The sequence below is a fragment of the Penicillium chrysogenum genome, assembly GCF_028827035.1.
Source record: "Penicillium chrysogenum strain IBT 35668 chromosome Unknown utg000002l_segment0_segment0, whole genome shotgun sequence".
NCBI lineage: Eukaryota > Fungi > Ascomycota > Eurotiomycetes > Eurotiales > Aspergillaceae > Penicillium > Penicillium chrysogenum.
The window spans coordinates 451,584-479,537 of record NW_026622750.1 but is presented as its reverse complement, the minus strand read 5'-3'; the positions used below and the strand labels follow the sequence as shown (position 1 = coordinate 479,537).

Sequence of the window (27,954 nt, the reverse complement as noted above, 5' to 3'; positions counted from 1 at the left end):
AATGAAGTCCGACCTGTTCCTGAACGTCCCACAGCTTATAGGTCAACTAATTCCTCTGCATTTACTTTTTCATCGAATGTCACACTTCTGGACATAGCATTTCGGGGTCATTGGCCCGGTTTTCCCCTCCCTCTCCCGTTACTCCACACCTGTTCCCATTTAATGAAAAAGGAAGGAAAAAAAAAAAAAAAACATTGGATTTTCTTGTTTGGCCTTATGCACAGTCTCATCTCTTCCGCATTCTACTTGGCCTGAAACCCTTTTCGCTTGTGTCGAGCCCTCGCGGCGCACTTCTTCCTTTTTCTCCCAAGCTTTCCCCTCCAAAAAAAAAAAAACATCTTGAAAAAAACTCCCCTCACCAACAACTACCAAAACCAGCACACCCCAGCTGAACACCTAAACTCCCTCTCCAACGATATGCCCAACCTTCCTCTATCTAGAAGCTGGCCGGAAATACGACAGGCCCTAGAACACGCTCGAGAATGTGAAGATGGCCCCGTGAATGCCCAATCTGCCGCCGTCTTGGAGGCTGCCATTACCGAACTCTGGAATCGCATCCAGGCCCAACCAGAGAGCTATGTGCTCACGCCAGACGAGTTCGCCCTGTTTAATTACTTCCTTGCTACCCGCTACCGTGGCTCGACCGTCGCCCAGAGGGCCGTAGCCCGTTTCTGGAACAGTTACCAGAAAACCACGAATTGCGATGGCATGTCCAACTAGCTACGCCGAAATTGCCTGTCTATCGGAACACGTTTACACTGGCCAAGGGGGGTCTTCCATTTTCTTTTCCGGAGTTCCACATGATGTCTCTGGAACTTGCGCGGTACAGGGACCGGGTGTGGGGTTCGAAGATGCCCAATGTCCTACATCACGGGACCCATTACCGTCCTCCATCTCACCCTACTTGCATAGCACTTGTGCTGATGCTGGTTCTGGTTCTGGTTCTGGTATCCCATGGCACCGGTTCCAGCTTCGAACCAAAAACTAGAGCCATAACCAGAATCTGATCCTGGGACATACCGCCTCATTTCCTTCCCATGTGAAATCTGCACGAAGATCAACACGGTTGTTCTACAGTCCGTGCAAGGCAACAGGCGATGGGCTCGTGAGTTGCCTTAAGGGGTTTCATTGGGATTTAGATACAATCCAAGTGACTTGAATATACAGCAAATCCAGAAGATCGAAGGATTTTCCTGGTATCACACCCTCGATTCTAGAGAAAATGGTGTGATGGCATGCATGTATGCCTTGCTGTTGTTTCCACTTTTTTCCTCGTGCCTTTGCCTTGTACAGGGAACAAATATGGCCCCCCCTGTCTTGATTGGGACACAGTACATGCGTCGGGCTTCTACTCCAAAGGAGGGGAAAGTCAATATGGAGAAGTTGTTAGGCTAAAAACAACATTTGAAAATATATATATAATTTAGTATAAGTTAGTAAGAAGAATTATTGAAAGTTAAGAAGAGACGTTATATTCCAGTATCTACTATGTATTAATATTAATGCCTTGGTCTTGGTGCTATCTATATATCCCCTTCTTTAACTGTCAGTCTTCTTTTTCCTATCTTTTCTTTTTCTGGTCTATTTATTTCTTTCTTTTCTCTAGATATTAATTTTTGTCAACGGGTATGCGACCTTACTAGCCGCAGCCAATTCCCCGGCACTAATCTCTGCGAGTCATTCGTTAGTGTCTATGGTCTATTAATATTATCCCATATAACTATACCCCTATTTTCAAACCCTTTTGGTAAGGAATAGATAAATACATTCAATGGTATACGCAGGAAATAGGAAACATCGACATGGTATAGTATATGTAACTACCATGATTCTCCGAGTACGTCTTATCTTATTCTTTTCCGCATCATATCACTTTGCTTCGGAGGATCCTCGGGCACATCTCCACTTGGTTGAAGAGCAGACTTCTCGGCTACTTGCGCATCTACATCCGTGAAACCGTGCAGGAGAACTCAATTTATTCATATACGATGCAGGTGGATAGTTCTCTGCGTCTTATGTTTCTCGTACCCGCAACGCTAATGCTGTGCCCCAAAGAGTAATTGCCCAATTCCCCCCCGCCTGTCAGATTTTTAGTGAGTGTGCCTCAGTATAGGGAGTTATCGGCACATGAGAAGCTGCCTCCCCCAACACCCTCGCGAAGGTTGTGAAAGATCGACCGAATAGACGAATACAACCCGACAATGCACTGGTAGCGTGGGTTAATTCAATCCAGCGAATTACAGTGGAACACAACTCACAATGACAAATCCCAGAAACACCAGAAAGATATTGAAGCCGAACAACACTCTCTGTCGCCAGGTCAGGAACCAACAACTTCGGTTCAAGTAGAGCCAAAACAGCCCTGGTAGCCCAAATGAAAACCAACTAGCAAATAAGGAACTCTAGTAGGAATAATTAGTACTCACAGGTCGGGATCAAGGCCAGATAGGGTAGCTAGTACACACCGCAAGCCCCAGCACATCGTTGAAAACCGGTATTCCCTCCGCGATGATCCACGACAAGATCCAAAGCGCCGCACATATCGCGGCCCACAGTAACCGCGCCAGGAATGATCGGCTATGCATCGAGTTCGTTCCCCGGAAGACACGAACGTAGATGAACTTGACGGCAACATGCGCATTCACCACGCCCCCGATCACAATCTATCCAGTGGTTAAGCTCATACTCGAAGAAGTCCACAGGGGGAAGAGGAACGTACCGTAGGTATTGCGATTGCGTAGGAAATCTTGCGAAACAATTGTCCAGCAGAATTGAGAGCGGGCGAGTTGACAGTCGGCCCAATATAGGCATATATCACAATGGCAGCCACCGTATATAAGACCATTTCACTCATCTGCAGAAGTGCCAGGGCCTTCGGGAAGTCCCTGAGCTCTCTGAGCTCAGAGAAAAGGGTAAAGAAAGCAACATGTCCTGCGTACGCGAAGATGATATTTGCAATAGCAAGGCACGCATCATGCACTTTGGGCGAAGGCGAAAAGGCCGAGACATGCACTGGCCCTTCTTTGACAAGGGTGACCCCAATCATACCTGTGAGAACAGCTCCGACGATACTCACGAAACTCACGGAGGAGATGTGAGAAAGCCTCTCAAGTCGCCGTGGAAGGGTCAACATAAACGAGGCGAGTAAACCGACAACCGAAAATATGATGGTGCAAGAGGAATGCTCAGTGAGGACGTTCATCATGATCGAAAAAGTGAGGACATGGCTCCCCATCACCAACACGAAAAAGACGAGCTGGGCAACGTCCAGTGTACTCCGTCCGATCTTTCCCATCAAAATATCCCCAGCATCAGCCATGCTGTGCACTCGAACATGGCGGCATTTGAATTGTCCAATAGTATACGCAGTATACGTCGAGATTGTCCCGACCCCAAGGATGGTTAGGATGCCGCTGAACAGGAAAGTTAGCTCAGCCTTTGCAGGTCGACGAAGAGGAGATCGTACGGAATAAGACCTAGCACTGCAAGCGCTTTGGGCAGCGCGAGGATACCAAGCGAGATGGTTTCTGCGATCATGACTGATCGGGTCTGTTAGAGAATGCTGGACAATATACAAGACATAGACTTACTCATACCGGCTTGCCTGTTGAAAAGATGAGCTTCGCTCTACCTGTGGAAAAGAGAAACACTCACCACCACGCCATGGTCTTGTACTTCACGCCAGCTTGGCTTTCATCTCCGAAGGGATCCTGTTCCTCCAACTCTGGCTTTGGTAAGACGGACTCTTTATCCGGATCCAGCTTTTGCTTCACAAAGCTCAGCGGTTGGGAATCGATCTCACACTGATTGGGGTTCATGGTGCGTTGACAAAATACAGGGGATTGAAAGAATAAAAGATATGAAAATGAAGAGAATGGGGAGAATGGAGAGAATGGAGAATGGAGAGAATGGAGAATGAAGAAATTGAAGAAATTGAAGAAATTGAAACTACTAGCGAGTTCAGGGTGGCACTTTCCGAATGTGAATGTCTTTTTGGGAAACATCATTTTAGGGTCTTGGAGGTTTCGGGATTTTGGAGAAGGTCCCCGGTTTCAGAGCGTCAATGAAGAGACCAAAAAAAAAATATCGATGTTGGAACAAAATAAAAAGAGGAACGCTTCTATTTATACAAGGGCCGGTCTATATATACCCACACTTCATCTAATTGAGCGAGGGCGTTGCTGCAGGAGCTGCAGGAGCTGCAGTAGTAGCACGCTTGTCACTCTCAATCATATCCGCGGGAGGTTCTAGAACGGTCAGCGATGTGGTTCATTGGATTGTTTTTGTTTTCAGCAAGTTTGGAACATACCGTTACGAGAGAAAGTCGCACGCTCGGCATCATCGACCTGCTTAACACGGCCATTCTGGACATCACGACGCGAAAGGCCCATGAAGCTCTTGGGCAGACCCATGGACGAAAGGAATGTCAAGGAATCTTTCCACTCAAGGTCCTTGCGGGCAGTGCTCCACTCCAATTCCTCACCCATCAGGTCAATCACGGTGGGGAGGGATTCGAGAGCGGCCTCGGCATTCAGGAAAGCCAGACGGGTGCGACGGGCAATCACATCGACGGCGGTTTGGGCATACTCGTGACGAACGGCGTAGCGGACCTCGCCATCAATGAAAGGATACATGGGGGAGATGCGGCAGCCACGCACAGGGAAACGTTCGCTGGTAGGGGAAGACAAGGCAGCGACCTGCCATGAGCGGTCACCGTACGACTCGGTAAGGTGCTTGGCCACGTCGGTCTCGAGGCCGAAGTGCTGGATAAGGTTGATGAACAGGGTCTTGGAGAAACCGTGGGCACCGATGAGGCGCACCTGGTGAGTCTGGCAGCTACCGTCGAGAACGGCACCGTCAGCAACCAGGCCACTGCCACCGACACCACTGATGTCGGGAAGGGTGCTGAGCTGGCGGGGCTTGAGCTTGAACACGTTGATCGCCTCGTCCACAGCCTCCTCGGCCATCTGGCGATAAGTGGTCCACTTACCACCGGCGCAAGTCAACAGTCCAGACTGAGAGACGGTCACCAGGTGGTTTCGGACGAGAGCCTCCGAGTTCTTCACCTTGGGATCGCGCACCAAGGGACGGATACCAGACCAAGCAGCCAGGACGTCGCTTCGGTCCACGGTGATATCCGGAGCGATGTAGCCACGAATCTCCGAAAGAATCCAGTTGATGTCCTTCTCAGTGGGCTGGGGTTGGGCCTCGATCTCACAGGGCTGGTCCGTGGTACCAGCGATGGTGTTACCCTGCCACGGCAGGAAGAAGATCACACGTCCATCCGATGTGGAAGGGTCAATTAGACCCATGTTTGAGGGGCTGAAGTAACCAGGCAGGATGATGTGGACACCAGCACTGGGGGCCACAATCTCCTTGACATCGGGCTCGTCCATCTTGCGGATGGAATCAGAGAAGGGACCAGTGGCGTTGATGACACCCTTGGCACGAATGTTGAACTCCTGGGCGACCTCGCCGTTCTTCTCTGTGACGAGGTCCTTGGCGCGCGCACCGCACAGCTTGCCGGATGCATCCTTGTTCAGTCCAGTGACCTCCAGGTGGTTCACCACGGTGGTACCGTAGAGCGCAGCGGTCATGGCGAGAGAGACGTTCATGCGGGAGTCATTGTGCGCACCATCTTATCGTAAATTAGCCAAAATCATTTCTTCGCAGACTCCGCATTCGCTACGTACCATAGTAGACCATTGCTCCAATGATGTCATCACGCTTCAGCATGGGGAACGCGTCAATGGCCTTACTCTTGGTTAGGAAGTATGAGGTCTCAATGCCCTCGGAACCAGCCAAGAAGTCATAGGCCTTGGTGCCGGCCCAGAAATAGGGAGCCTGCCACCATTTCTGAACAGGCACCATAATTGGCAGCCATGATGACAGATGGGGAGCTGTGTTCAAGAAATACTTGCGCTCCCTGAGAGCCTCCTTGACTAGCGCATACCTGCGATGCCATTGTTAGCAGGGATGCCCGGGATGCGGTGATTTTGACGTCAAAATGTTTCCAATTGAAAATGCAAAAGGTGCAAGGAAAAAGGAAAAGAGAGGCAATAAAAAAGGAAAAACTCACTGATTGTAGTCCAATTCCCACACAGCCTTTTCAAGGTAACGGACACCACCGTGTACCAGTTTGGTACTCTTACTACTAGTACCCGAACTGAAGTCATCTCTCTCCACCACCGCAACCTTCAGGCCTCGGGTGGCGGCATCTAGTGCGATACCAGCTCCAGTGGCTCCAGCACCAATGATGAGCAGGTCATATTCCTCCTCGTCGTTACTGCGCTTAAGGTCCTGAATCTGATCGAGGCGAGACTTGATTGAAGGGAAACTGGGCGGAACCAGCTTGCCTTCACGGTAACCTGGCGGAGGAACGGCCGGGGCTTCGAGGCCCGGAATATTTCGCGGACGATAAGAAATGTAGAGAACACCTGCTCCTGCGGCAGCGGCTGCGGATGTGTAGAGGAGAGGTCTCAAGAGCTTGCGCGAGTGCCGGGCAGCCATGATCTGCGGTCTTCGGAGTGTGCGGTGATGTAATGGATGTAATGGATGTAATGTGATTAAATTTCCAAATATGCCGGGATTTTTCCGTAAGAATATGTGCGAAAAGAGGAATACGAAGGATGATTAGGGGGAGAAGATGAAGAGGAGATGAAGAGGAGAGGAATTCAGAGAGGAATGAGTGAAGGGGAGGCGAGAGGCGGGAAAGACAACGACAATTTCCCTTTTTATTATTATTATTTTATTTTTCCAAGAATATCAAGGCAAATATAAACACATCTATGAAAGGCAAGATTTGCGACAATCAGTTCAAGTCCAGATACCAAAGATACCAAAGATGAGATTAGCTTGATCGCTACACCTTCCACTGCGAATACAGGGGTGGTCACGAGTACAAGAGCCTCTGCGTCATGGGGACATGGGAGCAGGGCAGCTCACCATTGGAGCAGATGGAGATGGGAAGATGGGGATGGGCCCTGCCTTGTTTCTCTCAATTCTCCCACCAATTGGCCCAGGGGAAAAAACCTCGGGTCTCTACTCCGACACATGACGTGAAGAAATTTCGTTATCCCTTCCAGAGCTTCCAACTTCCCCTTTCCAGCTCTCAACTTTCTACAGATTTCAAATTCCCAATTTCAAATTTCCAATTTCCCAGGATTACAATACTTTTACAGATGCTATAATATAAATAGTATAAATATCGGGAAGCCGATTCTACGTTCATTCCCCGACGCATTTTATCTCTGCCGATCTATCTCAAAGGGTCTGGACTTCGATCAATCTCTTCGTGGCCACCTGACTGTCAAGCTCCATTTGACCAATTGACCAGTCAGGGACTGCTATCTTGCCCCATCCGGGGCCCACGGGAGACCAGGGGGACCCGTTGATGAACAGCTTTGGATCGACCTGCTTGCGAGTCCCTTCGAACTCCACTATGCCAATCCCTCTGGATTCCGGTTTTGGTTAAGAATGTTATCATCGAATCTCGGAGAGTCAAAGGGTTGACATATGGGAACCTTCCCAGATTTGGGAAACCTTTTGCCGAATGAGGCTCTTCTTTCTAGAAGGTCTTGAGTCCTTGCGCAAGTGGATATGATCTTCACTAGCCCCTTATGCAGCAATAGCGTGGTCTGGACCGTCATATCACATTATAGACGACTATATAAGTACTATTTAGACTAAAAAAAGAAAAAGAGGAGAAAAGGAAAAAAGGAAAAAGCGTCTCTGATATAAATACTCCAGAGAGAAATCTTGGAAATAATCTACGTAGCGAAATCAGTCTCTCTGTTAGCGTATCCCAAGTCTACCTAACAAATAGGAGCATTTCGGACATATATACCATCTCTTTAAACATCAGCATTCAATTTGACATATAGGGACAACCACTAACTATAGTACACCTACGGTGTACTCCGTATACATAAAACCAACCTTGATGCATTAATGCATGAATTATATATGGCATCAGTGTTAAGCGGAATATTTCCGCAGTGCGGAATGCCCTCGGCTGAGCACATCGCCCGTCTGTCTGCAAAAGACCTGAGACCTGGCAAGACCTGGCAAGACCTGGGGTAGTGTGGGGTAAAAGGACACCGAGAGAGGCCATCGCGGGTTGAACGACCTTGACAACACGGAAATGTTCCATACCGTGAAAGCCTCGACGCTTAGGGCCGTGATACTCACATATTTATACATCCCCTCAGTCCTGATAGGTCTATGATTATCTTTGTATATATCAACGTTAAGATCTATCCCATAACCATCCAGCACCATGGCTATCGCCGCTGCCCTGGCGTCGCTACAAGGCAGTGTGATCGAGTATCCCTACCACTCACTAGCGGCCGCAGCCGTCCTCGCCCCCATCCTCTATGTCATCCTTAATGAGTTCATTCGTGATGCCGCCCGCGTCAAGGGTATGAAGGGTCCGCGCGGATTGCCGTTGATTGGAAACCTGGCCCAGATTCGCAAAGATGCCGCGGAGCAGTATCGCCTCTGGTCGAAAAAGCACGGCGCCGTGTATCAGATTCAGCTGGGGAACATCCCCGTCGTCGTGGTCAACTCTGCTGCGTCGGCAAAAGTGCTTTTCGGTCAGAATGCGCAGGCTTTGAGCTCTAGGCCCGAAACTTATACTTTCCATAAGGTTGGTTATCGGAGTTGTGTCATGTGCAGGCTTTTTGTCTTTGTCTTTTTCTTCCGTTTCCGCCCCTTCTGTAGTAGGACTGACGAAACCTATATAGATTGTTTCCAATACTGCCGGAACAACTATCGGCACCTCGCCATATAGCGACTCTCTGAAGAGACGCAGAAAGGGCGCCGCGTCGGCTCTCAACCGGCCCTCTGTCGATACGTACGTGTCACATTTGGACGTCGAGTCAAAGGCCTTCGTGGAAGAGCTGTACAGATATGGAAACCACGGGAAGACACCCGTCGATCCCATGGCCATGATCCAGCGTCTGAGTTTGAGTTTGGCATTGACTCTGAACTGGGGCGTGCGTATCGCTTCACAGGAAGAGGAATTGTTCGATGAGATCACCGAGGTGGAGGAAGAGATCAGTCGGTTCCGAAGCACCACCGGAAACCTGCAGGATTATATCCCTCTTCTGCGGTTGAACCCGTTTAGCTCCAACTCGAAGAAAGCCGCCGATATGAGAAGGCGTCGGGACAAGTACCTCGGTGCGCTTAATAGTGACTTGGATGATCGCATGGCAAAGGGGACACATAAGCCTTGTATTCAGGCCAACGTTATTATGGATAAGGAAGCTAAGCTGAACAGCGAGGAGTTGACGTCGATTAGCTTGACCATGCTTTCTGGTGGCCTTGACACTGTCACCACTTTGGTTGCGTGGAGTTTGGGTTTGCTGGCTCAACGTCCTGATATTCAGGATCGGGCGGCCAGGGCTATCCAGGAGATGTATGGCGAGGATGATCCCATGTGCTCTCCTGACGATGATCAGAGGTGTGCGTACATTGCAGCTCTGGTCAAGGAATGTCTTCGGTATGTTCTAGTTCCATTGCAGCCAACTGGGCTATGACTGGACGCTGGACTGACCTCGATACCCTAGATTCTTCACTGTACTGCGATTAGCACTTCCTCGCACTTCAATCAAAGATATCACCTATAAGGGAATCACCATCCCCAAGGGCACAGTGTTCTTTTTGAATGCCTGGGCATGCAACATGGGTGAGTCAAACTTGATATTCTACCTGGGCAAGGGAAATAGACCCCAACACCGTCTAACCCTTCATAGACCCCGACGTGTGGACTGACCCGGATGACTTCCGTCCCGAGCGATGGCTCGAGCAGCCCGACGCGCCTCTCTTTACGTATGGTATGGGTTACCGGATGTGCGCCGGGTCACTGCTAGCCAATCGTGAGCTCTACCTGGTCTTCATCCGCACCCTCAACAGCTTCCGCCTCGAACCTCATGACAAAACAGACTGTCACCCTCTCCGGGGTAACTCGGATCCCACTAGTCTGGTGGCCATTCCTCAAAAATATAAGGTCCGATTTGTGCCGAAGAATGAAAAGGCTCTGTCGAAGGTTCTTGCGCAGTGAATGGTGCCACATTGGTGGTAAGTATTGGGGTAGGGATTTGCTTCTGCACAGAGCCAAATCCGGAGGATACCCGGGTATATGGCAATCTTGGCCTAGAGCCTGTGCTTCTTGCATTTCGGATTGCTGGTTCCATACAGCTTTGCGGAGGAGTCGAGTGGTTCTTATTTGATATACCCAGCATTTCCGGTTTGACGTCGGACACATTCCTCGTACCCACCTTGATGTGGGAATTGATATGACACTCTTAAACCCAGTCAAGGCTTGGTCTTTTATTACTTTCTTTTTGCTTTTTTTTTCTTAAAAAAATAAAAAAAAAATAAAAAAAAACAAAAGTATCATCCAAATTCCAATTTTTATTATGGGCAGTCTGGTAGATAACTAATTAGGTCAAGGCACCTCAGCCTGGATTCAACTCCTTCCGATGATCATGACATATATATAACAGTTCGGGGGTATAGGTTCGTGAGAAAGACCAAAGTGGGTTGATCCATAAGAAAAACAAAAAAAGATAGAAGAATAGACAAGAACATGATATATCTTTTCCAACAATGACGCCTGTGTCGCAGTGTATGCAAATTATGAGGGAGCAGCATGAGGGCTGCATGCATTTGGGTGTCCACGGCATCATCCAGATGTGGGACGATGGACTCGAGAAGCACAATTTTCGAGTCCGGGTTCGAGTTCGAATTGAAGTCATGTGGTAGTCATGCGCCGTTTCAGGTCGCGAACTTGGTCGAAGCAAGATGCGTAATCGCGCAATTCATCTTGGAGCCGGTCGGCCACATTGGAGGAAGTGGATGTGTTACTCTTCAGCGAAGAGAGTGAGGTTTGAGATGAGGAGACAGATAGAGTTCGAGATGGGTTATGGGTGTCTGCTTTGAGGGCTTCGGCTCGAGCTTGGGCCTGGTTGATCTCAGACCAATGTGTAGACGCTGCGCTCGATCTTCGTGACATCCCATCCGATACCTCGTCCAGCTCTGCTAGTCGGCATGTTTGGGAGCAGTAGGGAGCGCCCAGGGTCTGACGGTCACAGACCAAACAGAAGTCCAAAGACCATTCAGTCGACATGGTATATGAGAGAAACGGTGGTCTCGGGTTAAGGGTAATTATAGATGAAATTGAGGTTGGGATGTTGGAAAGGTTGCAAAGGTGCAAGATTGAGATATTTGGAGAGAGAAGAGAAAGATCAAAGCTCAAAAGCCAAGCAGTCAAGCAGTCAAGAAGTAAAGAAGTAAAGAAGCCTAATCACCTCATAAGACTGACATTGTTGAAGTGTCACACAGCGATCATGCCATACCACGCAATGGAATGGGCAACGAGGTCCTTAAAAAAGGAAAAGAAAGAAAAGAATAAAAGAATAAAAGAATAAAAATAAAACCAACCCGGCTATTGCGGGGAAATATAATCGCGCATGTCGAATGAAATGCAATTGAAATGCAATGGGAGTGCACGTTGACAAGGAAAAGAGGGGAATTTGTTGTGCTTCGGGCGCTTAAAGGAAAAAGGAAAAAAGAGAGATATAGGTATGGAGGTACTCCGTGGATAAGTACCGAACGTGTTATAATGCTATGTAGTTTATATGTAATCCACTAATAGAAGTACTTTCAAATCAAGTACCCTTTCAGGCACATGTACTTCAAATCCACCAAAACATAGGTACATATATAGGTACATATATATATGTACCTAATAGGTAGGTACCTAAATAGGTCCAAGAGTGTCCGTTCGCCTTTTTTTGCCCCTAAAAATCTGCAGGAACCTCGAAATGGTAAGATGGATTTTCCTCTTTCAGTCTCCGTCTCATGATGCCTGAACCTTGACTCTATTAACTTGTAACTATTACCCCATGTACTCTGTAGCCTCCACCAATCACTTCATCCTATATTCCTTGCTATGCAGCTATTCCTGTATGATTATCTTTGCAGTAGTGCGGAAGTTTCAAAAGGAACTAAAACTGAGAGGGGAAAGGAAATAATCTTAATCCTCTTCTGATTCGTCCACCATTTCGAGATAACCATCTTTATTGCATGGACCAAAATCTGCAAATCTGCATAGAAATCAGTTGGTCACGCGAGAAATGGATTATCTTCGATTCTCAGATGCTTCCTGCGAAACATGGCTGGAAGTCCCATGATTAGACCTCGAAGCAATCTGCTCTTCGTCTGATAGTCTTCTGTTCTGGGAAAGGGGACCAAGTCATATCGACATGAGCCAACTAGGTCCGAGGGCATGCTCAAAATGCAATGGCCAATTCTTTGGGCCCGATGCACATATTGGCGAGATAAACCCGGAGAGAAATGTCGAGCGCATGGGCCTATCAAACTTTCACAAATGGTTCGGGTGTGCCGCAAAAGATGAGATCATTCGCGGTGTTTCGGCCGGGGTCGAAGGGGGAGAGAGAGATGTCACTGGCCGATTCACTCGCCCGTCTTATCACGTGGCTCAGCTGGAATGCGAACCAGCGTTGATGGCAAACGAGCATCGTTGCGTGGTTTCTCCACATTCTTACTATCCGACTCCATAGGTTCATAGAGTCCGCCTGCCTTGTCTGTTACAGGATAAAAATCAGTATGGAATTCCAAAGTTTGGAAAGTACATTGTATAAATTGTACTTACTCGAGGCGAGAGTAATGGCCCTAAGAACGTTATCCCAGTTGGAAAGCACGTATGCAACAGCTAATTAACAGGGTACAGTTAGCGACCAGCCTCGAATCAAGGGACAGGTAGACCAACCTTCGGTGCCATCTTTCAGCGTGGAGATCTTATTATCCAACGCTTGCATCTGAATCGCCAATGTTCCACTCAGATCACGTAGTTGTCGCAGGTTCTCCAGTTCCGCCTTTTTGGCTGCAATGCGGGCCGACAGCGCCGAAGATTGCTGCGATTGCGAACCACTGGGCTGGCGCATAGATGAGCCACCAGGAGCACCGGGGAGCATTGATGTTGGTCGTGATGAGTACGCCATTATGGGAAATCTGTGGCGGGAGAAGAAGCTACGAAGAACACGATCTCTCAGAAAGTCCTGTTGATGGCCCTGGCCCCGCCAGGAGGCGTGCTGAGTCATCCAAACACTAGCCAGCTTTGGAAGCTAAACCAAAAGCGGACAAACATCAACAAGGGCTTGGCATTCGTCGCTGTTTACCTTCTCTCTCTTCGCTCCATACTCAGAACTTAACCCCAAACAACGCACAGTCATTTTCCTGGTGTGTAATCTGTGGACTCGACATTACGTCCAAGTTCATTCTACCTGCACACCAGGATTGTCTTCCAACCTGTCTAATTACGCAGTGGTCGCTGCCCCCCGGTCAACACCATGGCTCGGTTGAATGACTATGCGGCTCCTGCCGAGTCCATTGATGCTTGTAAGTGCGCGCAATATACCGCTATTTTACAACGTTCGAGCTAGCAGTTGACATATGGCCTCTTGGTTTCCATCCAGTGAAGCGACGATTTGTGCGACAAAACCGTGAGATCGCAAGGGTGAACTCCTTGCAATCTCTTCGTATTCGCAGCCTAGAGTCAGAAGTATCGCATCTACTTTCGGAGAATGTGTCGCTTCGCAAACAGGTCATCAATCTCACACAGGAAACCGAAAGATTGGAAGCAGGGAAAATGCTGCACAATGGAATATACGACATCAAATCCAAGCTAGATGCCAAACTAGCCGAGTTGAGCAATTTGGCGGCAGATTTGGGTTCATTGCCCCGCAAGGTGGGAAAGCTCTGCGACGATCAGCTCGATAGGCCAAAGCAGGCGGAGTCCAGACCTAGGACAGAAGACATAGTGGGAGGCGAAGATGGAAGGCTTCCTGCCATTGTTGAGGACAAATATTATCCCCGGCGGACTCTGGAGTAAGGACGCTCCATATTTTTAGGCCACTCCAAGTTGCTAACACCTTCTCCAGGCCCCAGGAGCTCGACAGCCTGGTCCATGACGATCACAGCATCCTAGATTCTCCGCCACAGTTCAGCTTTACGCCGGAGGAAGGGGATGCACCTATCGAACATTCAAGTCCATCGCCACCAGAATCGAAATTCAGGAGCCAAATAGAAAATGATACCCCCGAAGAACCAGAGCCGTTACTTCCTCCAACCCTCGAGACACGCAGGAAGAAAAAGAAGTCAGGTTCGATTGTTGCGCCAGAAATTAGCCCCGCGCAAACAGATCGGCCGCCAAGTCCACCTGTCGACACTACTCAGCATGCAAAACCGGTTTCAACAAAGCGCAAATACATACCCGAAGACGATGACAGATTCGCATCCAACCTTATTGGCGACGACGACGAATTCCAATTCACCCGGCCCAGTCACAGCCCCAAAAAGCGAACAACACCATTCGAAGATACACAGCGAGACCAGTTACTCACTGAAAGCCACGTCGAGGTGACAAGAGGTTCAAAAGCCCCGGTCCTGTCTATGCGGAAGGTCCTCGAGCCAAGTATGTTCTGCAGACTCTTAGTTCAAACCCTACAATGGGTATAGCTAACAATCCGAACAGAGAGTGCAAATTCCAATCTAGGATCTCCCAAGAAGGCCCGCATGTCTTCGTACCAGGACTCTAAGCTTCTGCAAATGTCCACTAAGGGTGACGAGAATAACAACTCGCCCCAGAAAGTGAAGGATGTCGAGAAAATCGGTGGCAAGACTGTCAATCAAAAGCCGCGTGTTTCCAGAATCGCTCCTTCAAACAAAGAAAAGCGCGCCAGTCACCCTGTCCCTCCCCAGCTAGAAGAGCCAACGCCACACCAGCCAGCAATGCCACTACATCCGAATGCAATGAAGACGGAGGAAGAGTCTGCAGTTCGGCCTTCCCGGCGTCGTGGTGCTGTAGTTAGCTATGCAGAGCCTAACCTCCGGGACAAGATGCGCCGCCCTACCAAGGAAATGATCGATGCTGTTGCACTTGGATCGCGAAGGTCCTCTAGTTTCCAGGCAAGTCAAGAAAACGTGGACGGTGGAGGAGAGGGTGGCCACACTCAGCCTCATAGCAGCCTCCCAGATGATTCCACTCTGGCGCAGAGCTCAGATCTGTTCTCCGCAGATGGATCTTCAGAACAGCTGGCAATGGTCTCACGGAGAAAACGCAAGGTGTCAGCGAACCCAAAGGACGACAACGATGCGGAGAATCCAAGTTGTGCCCTCAAAAATGAGATTGAGGACAGCCTCGCAGATATCTCGGCCCAAGTGTCTCAAAAGCCATTAAATTCAAGGCGTCAGACTCGACGTCACTCGTCAAACCCCAGGAGTACAACTGCAAATATAGCACAATACGGCGTGGACCAGGTTGACCTGCAATCCCCAACTGGCGACTCTCCAGAAGACGAGGACTCATTTGGACCGGGACCAAACATTTCGACAATGGACACCAATGACGTCAGACGTGGGCAGCGTGTTGCTGCAAGGAGAAAAAGCATGATGGTATGAAGTTCACTTTAGCGCTTGCCAGTAACAAGATCTCTCTATCCTTGCCTATGTACAATTATAGACCGGACCGGGCTGCAGTTATGTTTCAGATACCCCCTCACTGCGATCCCTATCTTCTCAATACAAATTTCATTATCTTGTCTACCCAACGTCCTCTACGTGTTTCAAGTAGGCCAAGTAAAAGTAGCTCTTCCAATGACCACTCAACCGTCGCATCGGATGCAGCGCGCCGTAAATGGATTCGACATGTCCCTCCCCTCTGACACTGTCAAAGGTCATGCCATTTCATTGTACATTTTCCTGCATGCCACAAACCGGAGTTGAGTGGCTCTTTCCCAGCGTCGTGCAATGGTCATACACACTGCGCACAGATATAGATCTGTCACATATCACACACAAAGGGAGGGGGTAGTATACGACCCTAGCCAAGATGATTCGTATGGCTGTGCATCGGAGCCCGATTAGAAGCCATAGCCCAAGATTTGCTCAGTTCCGCCTCATCTCCTTGCCTTGCATTGCCTTACCAATCGGAAAAGCCCCAAAAAACAATATCAAGTACCCCGCGCATGATTTTGGTTCTGCTTCGGATTCTTCGACGGCTTAGGCATCTTCTCATATGCATTCGGACTTGGCTTCCTGCGATTGCGTTTCGGTTTAGAGCCGTGGTCTTCGGGGCAACACCCTTCGTCCGGTTGGGACGCGTGCTCGCTGTGGGGTTCCCGCCCTCCGTTGTGTGAGTGTGTGTGGCGAGCCCGGTTGACTCTGGCGGTGCGACGGTCGTCTTCACTCTCGCTATCACTCTCAGATGAGCTGGATGAAGACTCTTCTGAGCTACTTTCTCCCACTGGCCGAGCTTTGTGGTAGATGCAGCATACTGGGGGCGGTTAGATTGTTGCTGGTTGCGGAGAATGATCGAGGTGAATAGAGAATGGATAAATTAGAACCATACCTTTTGAACTCTTTTTTCCCATGCCCTCGTTGTCTACAACATCTTCACTCCATCTGATTCGCCGAGAAGACGATGTTGCTTCGCTGGCATCAGTAGGTGCTTCCTCAGCTCGTAATCTGAGGGTTGGGGGAATGTGGGCAGTTGAGGAGTCTTGTGGGGACTCTGTGGTGGTTTGGAACAGATTTGACCCCATCGGCTGGCGTGTTCGAGACATTGTGATGGAATAGAGTGACGTGAGTTAAAAGGGCTAGAGAAGCAAAGAAGCAAAGAAGCATAAAATCACTACCTAGGTACTTTTTCTGGTGATGCAACTGATAAGGATTCACCGCCTTCCGATCACTGCACATGTACATACGATATCTATACATAGCATAGGCCTCAATGTAGTTAAGACAGTTATCACTTATACACTGTTTGTATCTTTGAATTGGAAATAGTTTTTAAATCATTTGACGTTAGAAGCTATCAAACAAGCTCGCGCCTTGAATAGGCAAAGTACACAGATGAAATTGGTAATTCCATTCCATGTAGAGCCGTGATGCACCAATCTCAACCCGCTCAGACAGGGAATGGGTTTATGTCGCATGCCCAACAGCCAAGGGAGGTGATAAAAAAAAAAGAAAAGATAAAAGAATAAATTCACACACATCTTTCCAGAGCAAAGCCTCCCATGTTGCAGCAACACATGGCTTCCCATGATCTAGAGCTCGTAGAAGGACCAGCCGTCAAGGCCGTCATTCCAGGTCAACCCTGATTCTTGCTCGTGTCCAGGGGAACCAGTAGAGGCAGCAACAAACTCAGCACGCAGTTCTTGGTCCAGTCATAGCTCATCCTCATGATCCATCTCCGATGGCTTCAACAGACCTCCAACCTTCATAGCTCGATCGCGCTCAGCGACCTGGGCATCACGCACCGCCTGTTCCCGTTCTTCGGCATACAGCTCCGCGTTGTCATCAGAGAATTCTTTCAGGGAAATCAAGAAATCACGAAGATGAGTCTTGAATTTGTTTAAGTCGTCAGTGTATGCAAACAGTCCAAGAACAAATTGCTTGATTTGTGCTCTGGTGGGAAAAAGTCAGTACGGTCTTGCATGATTTCAATCGACGCCGAGGGAGCTTACTCTTGAAGATTACCGAATGCATTCTTGAGCAAATTTGCGATGTGCTCCTGCAAAAAGTCTTTGTTTGAAGTCCCAGCCGGAGCTTGATCGGGGGAGTAGATGGGCTCCTGGATTTTGCCTGATTCCACAAAGTAAAACATGCGCGACAAAAGCATAGCCTGGGATTTGAATCCTAGAAGATCACGTTGTAAGCTTCTTTTTCCATACCAAACACTAAGGACATCACTTACCAGCCTTATGGTCACTATCTGTGAGGACAAAGAAGACGTCCTGGAGAATTGGGATGTAGAACTCGCGGAAGAAAATACTCGAGGTCTGCGGGTCAGTTTCGGCCATGTTGTTCATCAGCTCCAGGCACATTGTAAGACCAGTGTTCTCCACCTCGCGGTTGTCATGCTTTGATGCCCACATGCATGAATCGATGACAAACTTGAACTGCGCAGCATCGAGTTTCAAAAGTGCCTGGAAGCAGTACAGATTGACAGCTTGAAGTAGTTTAAAGAACTCAACCCGATGTTCAGGGTATTCGTGGAAGTCTTTGTTGATCATCTCAAGAGTGCAGTTGAAAACACTGTCCATGATGGCTGGAATCTTATCCTCCATCAGATTCTAATTCAGCTGTTAGCAAGGTGCAAGTATGCGATGTGCAAAGCCATTGAATAAAGGGGCATTGCCAGTCATCAAGTTAAAAAAAAAAAAAAGCCAAGAAGGAACATACGTGAAGCTTGTGGATGATCGTAGTCATGGCATTCAGGACCTCAGCCTCGCGTGCATCGGGGACGTTCCGGGCATAATCAATCAGTACAGCCTCCATAAGCGGCGGTACCATGCTGGCATTGACCATCTCAAGGTCGTCTGACTTGTCCACGTAGGTGTCAATGAGCTTCAAGATTTCTTTCTTGATGGTCCGAAGTCCTCGGACCTTGGGGGTTTTCGGTGCAATGGCTCCTGTTTGTGTGTCAGTCAAATGGGAAAAGAATTTCGGCTGCTCATCAACGGTGAGTTGGGTTACTTACCATCACTAGCAACAGCATCATTAATCAGCTGACTGGCAGCACGGTACATATTCAACATGTCGTGATAGATCCGGCCAATCTGAGAATAAAAGTAGGTACCAATTGAAGAGCAAGCTGCAACATTAGTCTTCATGATGTTTCCGACGATCTTGATGGTGTTAGCATCTTGCAGAATCGCGGGGTTTTGGTTTGCCTCCGCAATAATTTGATCCCAGGCGGTGTTAGGGAGCGCCATCAAGTTTTCAGTCAAGCGGTCTTGAAGACCCTTCTGACCTTGCGCTGAGATCATGTAGCCACAGGCTTCATAGAAAGTATGGATCTGTTGCGGGGAGAGGTCCATCGTGATCTTTCTCATATTCCGGACAATTTCTTCGATGAAAGGTTCGCTTTCACCAGGTTGGAGTGCCACGAAATGGCGTCTGCACTTGTTGGCGATCTTGATAAACGTATCGCAAGCCATGTCTTGGACACCCTCGTGTGTCTCGTGCATAAACTCAAAGAGCTTGTTGACGACCGTCTTCAGGAACTTCCAGTGAGCCTTCAAGAACCGGGGGTATTGTCCCACGATGTACATGATGTTACTCGCCACCACAGCTTTGTTGTCCTTTCCGCGCTTCTGCTCTGTGAGGCCAAGAAGATCCTTGATCACGGTTACCAGGAAACGTTTTTCGGTTTCCTCGTTCATGGCTCCAGAGATAGAACCAATAGCCCAGCAAAGCGTGTTACAGTTCACCCACGACCATTCGGTTCCATCAACTTGCTTGGCCAGTTTATCGATCATGATGGTCTCCGTATCAACCACATCAAGATGGGTCAGGTAGACCAAGCATTCGCGTATCGTCTTGTAAAGTTGGATGGTGTCACTTTCCTTAACAAACTCGCGCACAATTTCACCCTCGTCGTTTTCGACAACCAAGACCTCTTCTGGGCGGACCATCTTCTCGATCATCACGGTGCGGAGGTTTGTTAACACAGTCTCGTACTTGTGCTTGCGCAAAGGATAGTTCGCTAGGGTAGTGGGATTGGGAGCACCACCATTCGCCAACCCACTAACGCTCATGGATACCAGCGGGTTAATGTCGGTAATTGGGAGCTGCTGCATCTCCTCGTAAAGTTCTTGGACGAGCCTCGTCCAGTAGTCCAAGCAAATCTTGAACACTTCCCGATCGTCGATCTGGCTGACCCGAATCAGGTAGAAATGTGCGTGCGTGAGGTAATCTTGGTTGGGCAACTTCTCGATAAGCTATGAAAGAAAGCAGGACGTCAGCAACAAGAAAACCAGCATGGCGTTGAAGGAAAGGAGGAGCGTACATCCAGATGAGCACTGAAAAAGCTCGAGAGGAACAAGGCCAAGTTTGATACAAACTCTTGGTCTCGTCCGTTGCTCATGGCATATGTCTGCTTCAGGTCCAGGGACAGAGGAATGACATTGGAAACGGTCGTGAGGGTCTCGGTGAACATGTGCACCAACCGTTCGTCGTAGTTGTAAGGAGCGCCAATTTGCAAGCCACCAATCTCAGTCAGACACTTCAAAGTCACATTTCGGAACTCGGGCTCTCCCAGGAATCGGGTGAGGAGAGTGTTGATGATAGGGGTTTCGAAGATGTATCCCAACGGGATCCAGTTCAAAAATCGAAGAAGAGTTTCGAGGGTCGCTTTCACCAAACTAGGTTGGTTTGCAGTGTTAAGAACCTCGGAGCACAATTGGAAGATCGACGCAAATTCCGAGGTCATGGAGGTCTTCAAATTCCGTGCCTTGGCAGAAGTCATTTGATCTTGCGAAAAATCGAAGACTTCCTCCGACAACAGACGGAGAATTGTCATGTTGTTCTCACAGATCGAAAGGCTGGCATGACAAGAAGAGATGATCTCGTTGATGAAGGTGGGCCAGTTGTGCGGCCATTCTTGCTTCAGAATGGAGACGAGAACGAGATTGAGCTTGTTCAGTAGAGGGCGCTCCGCTTGGATTTTCTCTTCGGATTCGGAATTCTCGAGAATAAATCTCACAATAAAATTGCGGATACCTATGATGGATAATATTAGTATGGGCGGGAGGCAGAATCACGATGTTATTGTAGTTCTTACCCTGGCATTGGTCTCTTGGTAGAACCTTCCATCGGGTCATAATCACATTGTCCAAGACTTGGAGAGCAATGTCTATTAAAGTCAGCAACTCCTCTTTTTGGTTCCCCCAGAAATTTCAAGGCATAGGGGGGTGTTGCCACTCAAAACACACATTTGGTTTGAAGGTATGAGGCCTCTTGGAGGATATTGCCCACGGTGACCCAGGCATCGGGATTTTGCTTGAACTGAAGAGCACAGGAATGATTAGTTTACAATTCAGACGACGTTGTGGAAGGGCTGCGCGCTTACTTCTGTCAAAGTCTGCTGTGCTTGGTTTTGCTAGAGGTGGGTTATCAGTGTCAGTGTTGTGATCCCCAAATCTTCACTGAGGGGTATAGAGAATCCATGAATTTCCATGAATTCTGCAATCCAAGCTGTATCGAGCAGAAGGTTTAACTTACCACAGCACCTTTGCCTTCAAACAAAGCTCGGACCGTGTTGTCCAGCTCTTGTACCGAAATCGACATCCCGGCGGAGGCTGGCGATGTCGCCTCTGATGACGGAATGGGGGGGTTGAGACACGAGAATCAAGGGTGGAGGTTGATGGGAACCGCCTGGACAGGATATGGTGGTGCCAGGGCGGCTGCAAGGCAGTATCAAATGATAGAGGGGAATGAGAAGCAAGTGTGTTCGGTGGGGTAGAGATCCTTTAGAGGGGTCTTGGGGGGGGGTCAGCACGATGTCAGGACGAGAAATGATTGGACAGGGGGACTAAGGGGGAGGGAATGTGAGTTTAGGTCAAGGCTTACCATACACTGAAGGCAGTAAAAAAAATAAGCATGAAATTTGGGGGACAAAAAAAAGAAGGAAGCTATCGTAGACTCTGGCGGTGAGAGCGCGTTGGATGTTTGAACTTGATCTCTCGCGGTCTCGTCGAAGTCTTAGTCAGCACCAAGCTCTTACCTGGAACCTTGGAACCTTCCAAGGTTGAAATAGATACCTAATGTACATACATATGTACCATTGTATTTATGATTGGATAGTATGGATAAGTACTATTATTATTACATTTTCATTATGAATTTATGATAGGTGCTATGAGAAAAGTGATAGTGATAGTGATAGAATTCTGAGAGTTGGGACTGAATCAGGTGCCAGTATGTACAATACCTACTTAGGTACATGTATATCTATATACATGCCTGTACGGAGATATTCCGTATAAGAATATGACAGATAAAGTGGGAGGTTTGGACTGTAACAAAGAAAAGTCGTCTAAACTCCCTGAAAGCGCCCATGAGGCATCCGTGCCCAGCCGACTCCTCTAGTTGATTTTAGTTCCTTGGTCCTAGCGCCGCGGCACGCTGCAAGTCATCAATAATTCCCGAGATGGGCGCCAGAATCCATGGGGGAAAAAAATTAAAAACAGGCTTTTAGAAGGAATTAGGGAGAAAGAGAATTAGAATAACAATTATAACAAGGGAAGAATTAAATAAAATATATATGTCAATATACCGAGAAAATAATCACCAAAAATTCAAAAACCCTTTAAGCGGCATAACCGCCCTTATGCGCGGGACACGGCGTACACGGCGTACACGGGCGCCAATGGCGAATGTGGGCAAAAAGAAAATTGGGAGGGAAACGAAGTCAGCGAAGTCAGCGGATGGGCCACCTGGGCAATGTCTCAGACCCGCGCCTTTCACTAGGAGACGGCTGATCGCTTCTCCGATTGGTTGTGAGTGTTGACGCCGTCATTGCCGATCGCCAACTTCCCCTTTCCTCTCTTTTTTTTCCCTTTAGTTATTGGACTCTTTTTTATTATTATTTTTTATTATTTTGTACTTTTCATGAAAAAGAGAGAGGGAGGGAGAGTGAGAGAAGAGACAGAGGGTCCTAGCTCGGTGTTTTCCCTTTCTCTCTTATTAGTTCTCTTCCCCCCTCCTCCCTCTTCTCCCCCATTTTCCGTCTCTTCCTCCTTTGGCTTTCTCTCTCTTTACCTCTTCTTTATATTGAAACCTTTTTGCTACTTCTTCTTCTTCTTCTTTTTTTTTATATCTTTTTTTCTTCCCATTATTAAAAACAACCCTCTTGGTTGAATGCTCTCTTTCAACACATCTTGTATACTATCTCTGATAATCTCCCGATCTCCTCGCCCCACCCGCGGGTGACTTAACTGGCAATTCTACGCAAACACCAAAAGAGTTGACTAAGATATTGGAAGTATTTCCAGAACTTTGAAAAGCCTCTATTCTCTACTCTTTGAGACTCATCCCTCATATTTGGGGGCTATTTCTTGGCAATTGAGTTGTTACCTTTGCCTATCTCCGCCATATACTTGAATAGTCTCTTGCACCTCTCGGTGTAACCTCAGCCCTATTCTTTTGTGGTCTCTGCTTTCGCCTTCATTTCTTTTCTTGGCTTCTATGATGACGGCTCTTGCTGCTGGACCCGTCATGAATGGTGGTCACGATTCTGGGGCCGAAACAGGGACGGAGCACAGCCCATCCCGATTTACTGCAGTTAATGGGAGAGAACCTGTGAACCCTGGCAATACCAATGGGAAAGGGAATGGGCCAACACCCAGTTCCATCCCCAATGGAGAACGTGTGCCAGCCCAGGAAAAGACCAACTCAGATGCCACTCAACGAGATGACCGGGATGATCCTGCCAATGATCAAGAGAAGTGGTCACAAAGATCCTCGCCCAGCGGCTCTCACAATAAGAATAAGAGAAAGAGATCAGAATCCCGAGAACGAGATTCTGTGAACGCTTCCAGGAGCCCGGTGACCCGTCCCATGGACAGCAACCAACCCAATCCGAATGGCAGTATACCAGGATCGGTCTCGGAGATGGAGCGTGGCAATCATTCTGCAACACCGTCGCAACGGTCTGAGGGCAATGATGCGGGCCAGACTTCTGCTAATAGTCCTTGGTCAGAATATGATTCTCAGCTGATCACTCAAGCACAACGGGCCCAGCAAATGGATGCATCGGATGCCCACCTAGCAGACGCTCTTCAACGCGAGGCAGGCCAAGAAAAGTCCATAACAAATCGCTCGACCCCCGGCCCTCAACACCCATCCTCTCCTGGTTATGCGCCAGACCGACATGGGACAATGCAGGTGGCTCCAAAGAGAAAGCGGGTATTTAGTAACCGAACGAAGACAGGTTGTATGACCTGCCGCCGCAGAAAAAAGAAATGCGACGAGCAACATCCGGCATGTAAGTCCACTCCTAATAGTTCTAGCTCCCCTTTCTCCCTCTCTCTCGGTTTTTTTTTTTCCTTTTTTTCCCTTTTTTTCTGGCTTTTCCCTTCCGTTTCCAAATCATTCCCCGTCCAAGATCAACGAAAGGAGCGACATTAATGATGCATTGTAGGCAACAACTGTATTCGTGGAGGCTTCTTATGTGAAGGGTATTCATCCCGAAGCACCTGGCAAAAGCCATCTAGCACGAAAGCCCCGATCCCATTGCAATCCAAAGAAGGCTATTCAGACATCAATGGCCCGTATATGCAAGAAACATCACGACCTCAAGACCGACAGCCTGGCTTAGTGGAGCATGTCGACGCGGCAAAAATCAGGCCCCTGGTGGAGGAGAATGACCGCCCTGTGCAACAATACAGCACCAGCCCAACACATACACCATCCAACCATGCGTGGTCAAAACAAGCTTGGCCAGGTGCTGGGCCAGGCGCCACGTCTAATACTGGTCATCCCCCCTATCCATCCGAACCTATAGCGAAAGTCGTCGATTATCGGGAGGTCCCACCAATCCATGAGCTATCGCGGGAAGGACGTCCCAAACCTGACTACCCGGTCATCTCTTCTCTTCGGGACCTTAGTCATCCGTCTCATCCTAAATCCAGTATGCCCTTGTTCCAAAATGGGCCCGAGCAACGAACGTTGCCCGCGGCGGCTGTGGATACCCATAGTCCCCAGGCGCAGGCTCGAATGGCGCTCAGTATCGAACATCAGCTCTCTGGCCGTACCGTGTCGAGTGACGAGACGGAGAAGGAAAAGATGATCAGGGGCAAGCTCTACCGACCATTTGACGTGCACCTCGTAGAGGAAAGGGATCGCTGCCGAGGTGCTCTGTGGAAATTTAACAACGCCTGCAATCCGCTCAATGGCATCAGTTCGAAAGAGCAAAACCGCCTCCTGAAGGAGGTCATCGTACCCCCGGCATGTTCCATTGTCAATTCACCAGCTGGAACCGGCGTGCCTCGCTCTGTCGGATCCATCGGCCAAGGGGCGGTCGTCGAGGCCCCCTTTAGTTGCCACTATGGTTATAATATCCACCTCGGCGAGGACGTCATGATCTCGGAAAATTGCCTGTTTGTGGATGACTGTGTTATCCGCATCGGTGCTCATACATGGATAGGCCCCAACGTCAAAATAATTAGTTCAACCGCTCATCCCAACATGCAAGAGCGCAAAGGATCGCAAAGTCGGTATCAAGGTCGTCAGGTCATCATTGAAGAAGATTGTTATGTGGGCGCGGGGTGTATCATCTACCCAGGGGTTCGTCTTGCTCGTGGGGTTTATGTGGCCCCGGGAGAGATCGTCAACACGAACATTGCAGGTTACATGTTTCAGGGATCAAAACCCAGCTTTGCTATGTGAATGGAGTGACGTGAATTGATGAATTTTGTATATGGAAACGCCGAAAGATCTTCCGCTACGGTGCTGGTTTACCAACGCTTATAAGTGGGAGAGCAAAATTATGACTCCGCATGGATTTCTTCGTCTGGTTTGGTTTGATCATATTTGATTTGATTTGGTTCCTTTTTCTTCCCCCTACCTGTTTTTGTTCTTTTCTCGTTTTTGATATCCACTGTCGCTGTCGAATGGTTTCCCCTTTCCTTGATTCACCGCTCCCGGTCGCTTGATCAGTTGGTACATTGAACGTCATTCCATTTCCTACTATGGTCGACATCGAGAATCCAGAGACATATACCTGGGGCTTTCATCGTTGGCTGATAGCAGAAGGGTGTTGTTAGCGTTCTGCGCGGCGAACCGGGTATCTTGCAGTCTATACACAATGCCTCTGCATCATTTACCTCAATTCAATCTCGATTCTGCAAAGTTTTTACATGTCAATTAGAGATCAAATATCTGCTACACCATCGGTTGGACAGAAAAAGAAATAATAATAATTAATAGCATTGTAACAAGGGGTAATCGTTAACAACCAAATAAAAAGGAAACATCATATCTCATAAGGGGAATCTATCCAGTTTCAGGTAGCATTTTATGTTTAACACATCGGACCCGTTATAAAAGTCAGATATAGAAATGTAGTCATGGTAATCACACGGAAAATGAGATGCCCGAAAAATCGCACTTTTGGAGTGGAGAAAGTGTAGAAAAGGAGAAAATGGCGAGCTGAATAAAAAACTAAAGCCAGTCGAGGAATTCTGGGACGAAATAACTGATCACAATCCCAGCGCCTGCTCTCAATATGCCTTCGGTGCTTTCGAAGGCCATATCCTTGAGATTGAAGACACCGGCCTTGGCAGCGGCATGGATCATTGCAAATTCACCACTGACTTGGTAGGCGGCCACTGGAAGATCCGGTGCCAAATCCTTGGCATCCCGGATGATATCAAGGTAGCTGCTAGCTGGCTTGACCATGATAATATCTGCACCTTCGGCCATATCTCTCTGTATCGCACGTCGGGCAAGACCGCGGCCGCCTGGGGGAAGCTGGTAGCACCGACGATCCCCGAATGAGGGACAGGAGCCAGCCGCATCACGGAACGGTCCATATAAGCAGCCGCTGAATTTGGCACTGTAAGACATCAAAAGTACACGGTGTGCCATACCAGCTTCAATCAACTTGAGCTTGATAGCCCGGATCCTTCCGTCGTTCATGTCTGACGGGGCCACGCAGTGAGCTCCAGCCGCCGCGTAGGCAATAGCTACATCGGAGATCCGGTCAACGGATTGCGCATTGTCAAGAGATCCATCTTCTCGTAAGATACCACAGTGGCCGTGCGAAGTATACTCGCAGAGACATACATCGGTTGTGATATAAAGTTGAGGGAAACGAGACCGGAGAAGACGAATCGCTTGAATTACAGGACCATCTGGGTCATCTGCGGCGGTTCCAAGTGCATCTTTGGCGGACGGTTGAAGCGGGACACCAAATAGCATTACTGAGCGCAGCCCCTTCCGAACAAGGGGGGCAAGGAAAGGAACCAGGCGATTAATTCCACGGCGGTATTGATTCGGCAACGAGGGAATTGATGTCTCCTCGTCCGGGTTGTCTGTGATAAACAATGGATATATGAGCATATCCTATGGTGACAATGTATTAGCGACGAGCTGCTAGTGCGATTCTGTGTTCTATAACATCATTGAGGGCGGACCTTTGTCAATTGCCTATCAGCCTGCCATGCTCTGGTCAGGGGATGACTGTATCCGGAGTGTAGCTGGCTGGAAACTTCGCCAGAAATGCTGACGCTTGTGGCTGCGGTGCTGGCGTACGACCGAGCGGTCGCATGAGACCGGTGAGATCGGGCGTGAGAGATTTGCGAGCTGCCATCATCCACACGGGCATCACGAAAGGCAATGTCGGAGACCAAATTTGAGAAGGACATGGTTGAGAGAGAGAGAGAAAGAGAGCGAAATAAACACAGAGAACAAGATTCAATGGAATTTAAGGGAAATTCCAAAGTGAGGAGGCCGAGGATAAGGTGAATAAGGTGAATATCGGGCAATTCTGATTGGTTGGCTAAGCCTTTCACATCCCGCACTTTGCCACTCCAAAGTCTGCCGGATATCCGGAGGGTGAAAGATCAGATAGGCATTTGGAATTGGAAATGTATTGTTTAGGGCTATATACTCCGTATTCCGTTTACAAATAGTCGTGTATACTGCCTTGCGTATACTTTCCGCGGTGGTCCTTTTATATGTCATTCTATATACCTTTTTGATACACATTTTCTTTTGCATATGATAGAGAGAGACTACTGGTCTTATATCGACTTATCTGATCTTCGTAGTTTTTGTATAATAAATATGATAATCCCTATTAATAATTAGCCTTCAAGGGTTACCTAGGTAAGAATCTCTATATACAACACAGAGTGTAGCTTAGTATAAGTTGTGACTGTTACCACGTTTCTGCTGGCCCATACCGCCTCAACACATCCATTGCATATAATAGTAGCGCTATTGTTGAGCAGGCCTGATATTCAGAAACAACAATTGATCTTATGCTACCAACACCTTGACTACAGGATAGCCTTATCCGGTATCTCCCATGAGACGACCTGGACCATGACTCAGACCATGTCTCCCTTGAAATGA

At 48.4% G+C, this 27,954-nt stretch overlaps 11 protein-coding genes across 11 annotated transcripts; 4 read left to right on the top strand and 7 right to left on the bottom strand.

The window, feature by feature from the left end:
• Positions 1–417: 417 nt before the first annotated feature.
• N7489_003775 (uncharacterized protein) lies at positions 418–720 on the top strand (the record flags this gene model as incomplete). Its single annotated transcript, XM_056709527.1, has 1 exon — positions 418–720. One exon carries the CDS (start codon positions 418–420, stop codon positions 718–720), a length of 303 nt encoding a protein of 100 aa, XP_056567948.1.
• Positions 721–2,435: 1,715 nt separating this feature from the next.
• On the bottom strand, positions 2,436–3,818 carry N7489_003774 (uncharacterized protein; the record flags this gene model as incomplete). The annotated part of the gene is made up of 5 exons (XM_056709526.1): positions 2,436–2,663; positions 2,720–3,413; positions 3,467–3,539; positions 3,591–3,604; positions 3,655–3,818. 5 exons carry the CDS (start codon positions 3,816–3,818, stop codon positions 2,436–2,438), a joined length of 1,173 nt encoding a protein of 390 aa, XP_056567947.1.
• A 343-nt stretch (positions 3,819–4,161) lies between these two features.
• On the bottom strand, positions 4,162–6,510 carry N7489_003773 (glycerol-3-phosphate dehydrogenase GUT2; the record flags this gene model as incomplete). The annotated part of the gene is made up of 4 exons (XM_056709525.1): positions 4,162–4,247; positions 4,310–5,638; positions 5,694–5,953; positions 6,080–6,510. 4 exons carry the CDS (start codon positions 6,508–6,510, stop codon positions 4,162–4,164), a joined length of 2,106 nt encoding a protein of 701 aa, XP_056567946.1.
• Positions 6,511–8,278: 1,768 nt separating this feature from the next.
• N7489_003772 (cytochrome P450) lies at positions 8,279–10,063 on the top strand (the record flags this gene model as incomplete). Its single annotated transcript, XM_056709524.1, has 4 exons — positions 8,279–8,647; positions 8,745–9,502; positions 9,570–9,688; positions 9,756–10,063. The coding sequence occupies 4 exons, from the start codon at positions 8,279–8,281 to the stop codon at positions 10,061–10,063; spliced, it is 1,554 nt and encodes a 517-aa protein (XP_056567945.1).
• A 693-nt stretch (positions 10,064–10,756) lies between these two features.
• N7489_003771 (uncharacterized protein) lies at positions 10,757–11,131 on the bottom strand (the record flags this gene model as incomplete). Its single annotated transcript, XM_056709523.1, has 1 exon — positions 10,757–11,131. The coding sequence occupies one exon, from the start codon at positions 11,129–11,131 to the stop codon at positions 10,757–10,759; it is 375 nt and encodes a 124-aa protein (XP_056567944.1).
• A 1,349-nt stretch (positions 11,132–12,480) lies between these two features.
• On the bottom strand, positions 12,481–13,028 carry N7489_003770 (DASH complex subunit DAD2; the record flags this gene model as incomplete). The annotated part of the gene is made up of 3 exons (XM_056709522.1): positions 12,481–12,611; positions 12,680–12,739; positions 12,797–13,028. 3 exons carry the CDS (start codon positions 13,026–13,028, stop codon positions 12,481–12,483), a joined length of 423 nt encoding a protein of 140 aa, XP_056567943.1.
• Positions 13,029–13,376: 348 nt separating this feature from the next.
• N7489_003769 (shugoshin family protein) lies at positions 13,377–15,486 on the top strand (the record flags this gene model as incomplete). The annotated part of the gene is made up of 4 exons (XM_056709521.1): positions 13,377–13,425; positions 13,503–13,914; positions 13,968–14,500; positions 14,561–15,486. The coding sequence occupies 4 exons, from the start codon at positions 13,377–13,379 to the stop codon at positions 15,484–15,486; spliced, it is 1,920 nt and encodes a 639-aa protein (XP_056567942.1).
• Positions 15,487–16,037: 551 nt separating this feature from the next.
• On the bottom strand, positions 16,038–16,649 carry N7489_003768 (PPP1R11/YPI1 family protein; the record flags this gene model as incomplete). Its single annotated transcript, XM_056709520.1, has 2 exons — positions 16,038–16,360; positions 16,436–16,649. The coding sequence occupies 2 exons, from the start codon at positions 16,647–16,649 to the stop codon at positions 16,038–16,040; spliced, it is 537 nt and encodes a 178-aa protein (XP_056567941.1).
• Positions 16,650–17,255: 606 nt separating this feature from the next.
• N7489_003767 (exportin CRM1) lies at positions 17,256–21,162 on the bottom strand (the record flags this gene model as incomplete). Its single annotated transcript, XM_056709519.1, has 10 exons — positions 17,256–17,496; positions 17,556–17,727; positions 17,786–18,164; positions 18,274–18,503; positions 18,572–19,814; positions 19,883–20,595; positions 20,657–20,728; positions 20,808–20,880; positions 20,945–20,974; positions 21,097–21,162. The coding sequence occupies 10 exons, from the start codon at positions 21,160–21,162 to the stop codon at positions 17,256–17,258; spliced, it is 3,219 nt and encodes a 1,072-aa protein (XP_056567940.1).
• A 1,899-nt stretch (positions 21,163–23,061) lies between these two features.
• On the top strand, positions 23,062–25,263 carry N7489_003766 (uncharacterized protein; the record flags this gene model as incomplete). Its single annotated transcript, XM_056709518.1, has 2 exons — positions 23,062–23,860; positions 24,017–25,263. The coding sequence occupies 2 exons, from the start codon at positions 23,062–23,064 to the stop codon at positions 25,261–25,263; spliced, it is 2,046 nt and encodes a 681-aa protein (XP_056567939.1).
• A 774-nt stretch (positions 25,264–26,037) lies between these two features.
• N7489_003765 (porphobilinogen synthase HEM2) lies at positions 26,038–27,242 on the bottom strand (the record flags this gene model as incomplete). The annotated part of the gene is made up of 2 exons (XM_056709517.1): positions 26,038–26,940; positions 27,012–27,242. The coding sequence occupies 2 exons, from the start codon at positions 27,240–27,242 to the stop codon at positions 26,038–26,040; spliced, it is 1,134 nt and encodes a 377-aa protein (XP_056567938.1).
• Between the last annotated feature and the right edge of the window lie 712 nt (positions 27,243–27,954).